Consider the following 7,776-nt stretch of genomic DNA (forward strand, 5'->3'; position numbering starts at 1 on the left):
GGAGTGGTGCATGGTCGAGTCGTCATGCATCGCTCTGCCACCCGCCGCCTTCCCCTCTTGGTCGTCGGCGCGCCGCTCTGAGGAAGCGGCTGACAATTACCGGCGGTGCATTCTGACTCGGCGATTCACGCGGAAAGGACTTCACGCAAGGACACCACGTGCAGCGGGCGAGGGTGGCAGCTTCAGTCGAGTTTTCTACGTGTCTGAGGTGCGTACAACGGTGTAGAATGTCTCTTTAAGACGACCAAGGCCGTAATTATAACATTCAAATATGCTCAAAATGTCCCCACTAATATATTGCTATAAAATAAATTTGGTCACCCCCCCCCCCAATATTGACTCCATGGCTATGGCCTTGAAGACGGACAATGATAAAGCACGTCAAGTTAAATAGCCCTCGCGACGTTTCGTTGCACGTTCAGGCTTTCGCAACGGGGTGGTATGCGATGGAGGGCGATAATGACAAGCCGCGTCGACGTGACATTGCGGCGATACGGGTGTGGGCGTTGAAATGAGCAATCTCGCTCTATTGCATGCACGGTTACTGTACTGTACGTTGAACTTCTTTCGCGCCGTACGTGATTTGTTGATTAACGCGCCGATACGGCCCCACCGTCTTGTTCACGAGAGAGCTTCTTGACGAAGGGACGCTGTCTGCGCAACAACAATAACAAAACCCCACAGGATTTGACAATTCGTGCGATGCAGACGGGGCATTTCCCGAAACGTCGCCTTATTTTAATCTTTAGGGCAGCGCTGTTGTCAAATGTGTTGCGTTTTCGTTATTTACCGCTGCACGCGGCAAAACGACGTTGCCTTATGCAACCTGTACCACGCGTGAGTCGTGTAACTCTACCCCCGAAGCTCGTCACGATATACAACTCCGCAGGACGTAAGCACAAGCATGTAAAAGTCCATTAGGGGCCGTCCATAAATGACGTCACGCACTTAGAGGGGGGGGGGGGGTCAGACATTTGTGACGAGGGGGGGAGTGAGAAATGTGCCGTCACATCAAAATGCGCAACTTTAAATAAATATAGACAACACGTTCTACTTAATTAAATAGACTTGTTTTCTCCTACAACATCAGAGTGCAGCGCCTCATTAAATACACACTACAATGACAATAGTTTAAAGCGATTTGAAGCATGTTTTATTTTGGGGGGGCAGAGCTTTGTGACGGCATATTCGAGGGGGGGGTCTGACTTTTTGTGACGCCGTGTGACGAAGGGGGGGGGGTCAAAAATGTTCCAAAATCGCGTGACGTCATTTATGGACGGCCCTTTATTTTAAAGACCTCGAGTGATGTGTCAAAGCTGCAAAACCCAGCCCGGGTCTGGTGGAAGGTTGCCTCAGGTCGACAGGGACCAACTTTAGTTTATCTAATTTTACACGACTGTACCTGGAGTTGTCCAAAACCCTCCAGTGACCACATTTAATAACAGTACAATACTACAACTCTACTGTCGTGGGCTGTAACTACGCATGCGTGATGAGTGGGGTGGTGTAGCGAGCATCAGGGTGTAGGGAGCGGTAGCGCAGTGGTCGGCGCACGTGCCACGAACTGAACAACCCAATTCTAGATTTGAAGCTTTCGTGACTGCAAGGATTCGTATTCTTAGGTTTTTCGGTAAAGTCACGTAGGTAAAACATTAAAATTAATAAAAGTAAAATCAAATAAAAAATCACGACGTTTCGGAGGCAACACATGCCTCCGTCTTCAGGTGGAACTTGATACAGCTGTCGTAGCTGTGACGGTTCCACCTGAAGACGGAAGCTTGTGTTGCCTCCGAAACGTCGTGATTTTTTATTTTATTTTACTTTTATTAATTTTAGTGTTTTACCTACGTGACTTTACCGAAAAAACCTAAGAATATGAACAACCCAAGTTCAATTCCCGGTCACGGCTCACATCAGTGGCGTGGGATGACATCCGAACCCGTGCTGCCCTTCCCCCGGCTTCACAACCCCGCACTGACCAGCGCGGTGAAGTATGGTTAAACAACCCCCGTGGTTGACACGGTTTGGGGGAGACCTTTTCGGCTGCTGGTAAGTCACCAGCGAGATGGAAAATATTCAGTGAGAAATGAAGCCCAGCTTACAACGTCTGTACATGTCTCTCTGCCCACGTGTCTCTTTGTGTCTGTGCCCACGTGTTTCTCTGTCTCTGTCCACGTGTCTCACTGTCCGTGTGTTTTTTTGCGTCCGTATCTCTGTCTCATGTGTGTGTCCACGTGTCTCTCTGTATTCTCGTGTCTCTCTATGTCCTTGTGTCTCTCTGTGTCTACGTGTCTTTCTGTCTGTGTCCGCGTGTCTCTGTGTCCACATGTCTGTCTGTCTGTCCATGTGTCAGGGGGTGCAGCGGGCGAGTGGGCGATGGTGTTCTTCAGCAGCACTCTCGGGAGGATTCTCAGTAAAGTTCCCGGAGAGAAGAGGCTGGGTGTCTATCGGTTCCTGCCCGTGTTCTTCGTGATTGGCGGTGCCATGGAGTGGATCATGATTAACATGAGAGTCGGCAGAGAGACCTTCTGTGGGTACCACGCAGGGCTTCATTATTTCTCACTGAAATATTTTCCGGGTGACCGGTAGACTGGAGTTGGTTGCACGTGACGAGTATCCACGGCCTGATAGCCCTGAACAGCGCCTACACTCGAATCGAGACTCGCATGCCACGCGTTTGACCCTTCGTTTGACCCTTCGTTTGACGCCGGCGTCCCGTTGTTGACCTCTGACACCGCATGCTCACCACCGAGTGCGACTAACCGCACGCGACGGCGCGCTGTTTCTTTCAGACGACGTCTACAGACGCAAGCAGTCGGAGCGCCGTTACCAGCAGCGCCTCGCCGAGACCTCGCAGTCCAGCGGTTCCGACTAAGAGTCTCGCCTTTCTCGAACAGACGATCGACCCGGTCACCACCCCACACGTCACTCCGTCTCCGCCCCCCTTTCCCGCCGTTGTTGCTGCTGCCGCCGCTGCCACCAGACCGGCTTGCGCTGCTTGCGTAGAAGCTACGGGCGCAACGAACTGACAGCTCACACTGGGCCTTGTGTGAGACTTTGAGAGCGAGGTTGTTGACAATGCCGGCGGGCGTGACGTGGCCGCGCTATCTCAAGATGCTGACCGCGAGTCTCCTGTCAATGCTGGCAGGAGCGGAGGTGGTTCACCGCTACTACCGGCCAGACCTGGTACGTGGACTTTTTTTTTTTCTTTCTTTCTCAGGAGTCCGGCTCCGGGATAAAATGTTCACGTTATAAGCCACTTGGTTGAGCTATCATTTGTGATAACCAGGTCGCTTCTGAAAAAGAGCTCAATTACTCATTGGGCTTAAATTTCGATTTAAAGCTTTCGTGACTGCAGGGATTCATCTTCTTGGTTCTTTCGGTAAAGTCACGTAGAAGGAAAATAATAAAATAATAAAAATAAAACATAATAAAATAATTCTCACGACGTTTCGGCCACAATGCAAGCAGCCGTCCTCAGGTGAAGAATGAAACACCACCAAGCTTGGTCCTGCAAATAAGATACGTTCCAAGCTTGGTGGTGTTTCATTCTTCACCTGAGGACGGCTGCTTGCATTGTGGCCGAAACGTCGTGAGAATTATTTTATTATGTTTTATTTTTATTATTTTATTATTTTACTCATTGGGCCTTACCTAGTAAAACAAAGAATCCCACTGAGTGTTTTCCGGGTCTCTGGTTAAACCCGAGAAGGTGGCACTTGACTAGAAGTAGCCGCAACCATAGCGAAGGAGGTACGGTGGATGTGGTGTGTTGGGTGCAGAAATACATTCTAGATCGCGAACCTCAAGAGACGCTGCTACCCGTAGTGTATCTGTGTGGATATCTGGAGTTAATTACCATTCAAGAGTGGGTAAGAGGATATTTCGATAGTGCCACCCCAACAGGGATAAAGAGGGGTTTCACCGCAATGCTGTTGTTCACCGTTGCGGCTTCCCTCCCACACAGAGCATCCCCGAGGTTCCGCCAGCGCCGGGGCAACTGCAGACGCGGCTGTTGGGCATCGAGGGCACAACGGGGACACCACCCGGTGGCACCAGGGCTGCGGAGGAGCAACGCAGCCATCCCTCGTGACGGCGTCGCGTCAACACTCCGTCCACTCGCTCAACCTCGAGCACGCGCACGTGTACGTGCTCGCTCAACCTCGAGCATGTGCACGTGCACGTGTTAACACACACACACACGCTTCACACAAGCACGAACACGCACAGGAGGCACAGCACATGCACAGAATGTTCTCTCTCCTTCGCGATGGTGAATCAAAAACGATAAGACTTTTTATTTTATTTTAGCAGGTAAGGCCCACTGAGCCATATAGCTCTTTTTCGGAAGCGACCTGGCCACAATGACAGCTCATTGTAGTGGCTCATCATGTGGAAATTCATAGCAGCCAAATACTCTAAACGCATGTTTCTAAATGTGGAGGGAAAAACCGGAGGACCCAGAGAAAAATTCACGTGACCATAGGGTGAGAGACACGCAAACTCCAAATAAACAGGTGTCAGGGTCAGGATCAAACCCACGACCTCCTGTATACCAGGTGAGATAGTTAACATCTCACCACCGTGGCACCCACTGTTATGATGGCCCACATGACAGCTCTATTGGCTACCCCCCCTCTCATCCGATCAGTGCTGAAGCTGGAGCTGATGCACTTCAACATGCATGCACACACACACACGCTTGTCGTTTTGTACCGGTTTTGCGTCGCCTTTGACGTTTGTGTTTTTGTTGTCACTGCGATTTAGTGACAACTGTGACGATGTTTAAATAATGCCTTGATTAAAAGTTAAATACCGGAGCAGTCTCAGCTTCTTGCCTTCATCTCCATTCCTCTTTGTGTAAGAATGTCATTCGGTAATCCAAACAAGGCTCACGGAGTCTTAAGACTCAATTTCAAGAGTCCTGAAAATAAGATATTTGGGACATTGGGCACAGTGCGAGGAGACCTTTAACCTTAACTATATTTTAAAAGGGCTGTACATGTACACGATTTGGCATATAAAAATTACTCGTGTTTACCCCAGAAATATTCACTTCTTCCATACTTTTTGCAGGAGAGTTTTTTTCACCAGTGGGTGATGTTGCTGGTGCTGTGTGATCTCATTCGAGTAATTTGCAGGCAATTTTTCAGCATTGATATGTTTGGCTGATGCCAATTATATTGATCTTAACTCTGGGATGAAACCAGATAACCTGGAGGAAAGCCAAGCGGAACATGGGGAGAACGTACAAAATCCACACAGAAACGCATCCTTGTCGGGAGTCGAACTTAAGGACTTTTTGCTGAGTCAAATTACACTCCTGCACCGCCCTGCCACCAATATTTTTACTCAAATAGGTCACAGGCAAAAGTTAATATCCAGATCCTGGATTCAAATCCAGTTATAAAACTGCCCTTGATTAACCTGGGTTCTCAGTGTAGTAGGATGGTCTAAACCAGGGTTTCCAGATTTGAAAGGTGCTCTGAGTCGAACCTTGGAACTTTTTTCCTGCGGCACAAATGTTATCACTTCACCATGTCACCCAAGTGCAGATCAGTGTAAAGAGCTATTCATTGCGGAGATAGATGGGAGGTGAACAAAGAGGTGACAGGGAAATTGATGGCATAGAGCAGTGGTGGCCAACTCGTGTCTCCTTAGCCGCATGCGGCTCTAATCCACCACATCCGGCTCTATCGAAGGGGCATAATGTAGAACGGTCCTATCACAGTGACGGTCTCCCATCCTGTACCGAAAGCTGTCAATATATTTGCCAAAATATACTTGGCTCTTTGCAGAACTCATGCGTACTTTTGGCTCCTTGGTCCGTTACAGGTTGACCACCGTCTGGCGTAGATAAATGAAGCAATCAGGATAGTAGAATGCTTTAGGAGGACCGACAATTTTTATTAGAGAGAAAGCACAGTCTGGCTAATAGGTTATTCATAAGGTTTACTGAAGCTGCCATTTAACACCACATTTAGCACACGATCCGTTGGATTTACAATAACGTGGGTTTAGACAGCCCGGAAAATGAGCAGGGTTGAGCCTGGATAGTGCTTCTATCGGCAATTGTCATGTACACAGCAGGTTGCTGAAGGCCTCAAGGATGTTGCAGCCAGCAGATGGAAATGCAAAACACAATTTTAGAGGACGTTGGCTGTCACCTGATACTGGTTGTAATTACTGGCGAGACGTCGTACTCGAATTTTAAATGGTTTACTCTCTGGTGTGCTGTACTACTAACGAATTGGCACGTTTTGTGGAGGGGCCGTCCATAAATGACGTCACGTACCTGCGGGGGGGGTAAGACATTTGTGACGTGACGAGGGGGGGGGGTTTGAGAAATGTGACATCACATCAAAATGCGCAACTTTAAATAGACACTACTTAATGAAACTAACTTTTTAAAAAGTTTTCTCCTACATCAGTGCAGCGCCACATGAAATACGCACTACAATGACAGTCTAAAGCGATTTGAAGCATGTTTTATTTGGGGGGGGGGGGCAGAGCTTTGTGACGTCATATTTGAGGGGGGGGTCTGACTGACGCCATGTGACGAGGGGGGTCAAAACTCGTCCAAAATCGCGTGACGTCATTTATGGACGGCCTCTTACGACAAATCTAATTGGCTGTTGGGTGGTGGCAGGTTTACCGATACATATTTACGCCATCTAACCCAAAACAAAACCTCCATTATGGATGTTGGCCGTCAAAGCCTTCGTGTTAAATATTGTACATGTTCCTATATCTTCAACCCAGACTGGTGAAATATGGTAAAATAACCAGCAATGACCCACGTGCCGAGATAAACCGGAATATAGCACTGGATTGACAGCACGCGTGTATTTTAGTTACAACAGCATCAAGATACCGCTCAAAGGGGAAACGTTGACTTTGTTTATGCCACAGCCCACAAGGGAGAATAGGATAAAGATGCAGCAGGTGGTCATGCCTAACACAATGGCAGCTACGAGAGAACCCACCCACCAAACGGAATCTGCTCATATGCAGGATCTCGAGATGGCAACAGCTTTGCAAGGTCTTCATCCAGCAGTGGATATTTAGTTTAACAAAGTGACAACTCGGAGACCAGGACAGTCTAATTTCCAAGAGTGAACTGGGGCATTCATCTGCCAGTAGGGGGAGGGGCGGGCAACGATTGCTCCAATCCCAAAAGTAATTTGTAGCCTATAAAGAAAACCCATTGAATTGAAAACCCAGCCATTAGGCAGAGAAGCTCCCGATCCTAAAATTGAACACAGATGCCACATTCGCAGCCACGTCGGCATTTGCCGATTGCCATCGACCAGGAATGTTGCGGTCAGCGATTGAACGTGCACGTGGCACATTGAAATCGATGTCTCTCCAACCACCCCAAAGTGCCGTTCTGTAAAGAACCTTCAAGTACACGTGTGCGGTTATGAAAGACACCTGCCGAATTGTTTACCCTGGACAGCCTGAGTGAAGTCTCTTGCACAAAGGTCCTGCTTGGGATGTTTGCCCAGTTCAAGGATTGCCCCCCCTCCCCCTCTGTGTAGGCAGCAAAGTGTTCCAATAAACCCAGGATGAGTTACCGTTCAACTAGGCCGACATGGCCTGTTGCATCACAGGACCTTGCCGGATGAAGGGATGGGAGAGGCCTCCATATACTGAAGTGATGTGGCCCATTGCCGAATTGTAAACGGTTCTTTGTATTTTAACTGCGCATGATGCTTTTGGATAACTAAAGGTATTGCATTTGCTTTGTAAACCAGTCTCCTAAAATGGTTTAGT

The 7,776-nt window shown here is 48.5% G+C and overlaps 2 protein-coding genes across 2 annotated transcripts; both read left to right on the plus strand.

The window, feature by feature from the left end:
* Nucleotides 1-131: 131 nt before the first annotated feature.
* UQCC5 (ubiquinol-cytochrome c reductase complex assembly factor 5) lies at nucleotides 132-2,917 on the plus strand. The gene is made up of 3 exons (XM_078876557.1): nucleotides 132-208; nucleotides 2,354-2,530; nucleotides 2,793-2,917. Exons 2-3 carry the CDS (start codon nucleotides 2,377-2,379, stop codon nucleotides 2,873-2,875), a joined length of 237 nt encoding a protein of 78 aa, XP_078732683.1. The 5' UTR covers nucleotides 132-208; nucleotides 2,354-2,376; the 3' UTR covers nucleotides 2,876-2,917.
* A 134-nt stretch (nucleotides 2,918-3,051) lies between these two features.
* UQCC6 (ubiquinol-cytochrome c reductase complex assembly factor 6) lies at nucleotides 3,052-4,818 on the plus strand. The gene is made up of 2 exons (XM_078876558.1): nucleotides 3,052-3,186; nucleotides 3,968-4,818. Exons 1-2 carry the CDS (start codon nucleotides 3,079-3,081, stop codon nucleotides 4,091-4,093), a joined length of 234 nt encoding a protein of 77 aa, XP_078732684.1. The 5' UTR covers nucleotides 3,052-3,078; the 3' UTR covers nucleotides 4,094-4,818.
* Nucleotides 4,819-7,776: the final 2,958 nt, after the last annotated feature.

This window comes from Lampetra fluviatilis, chromosome 44 (genome assembly GCF_964198595.1).
Source record: "Lampetra fluviatilis chromosome 44, kcLamFluv1.1, whole genome shotgun sequence".
Classification (NCBI taxonomy): domain Eukaryota; kingdom Metazoa; phylum Chordata; class Hyperoartia; order Petromyzontiformes; family Petromyzontidae; genus Lampetra; species Lampetra fluviatilis.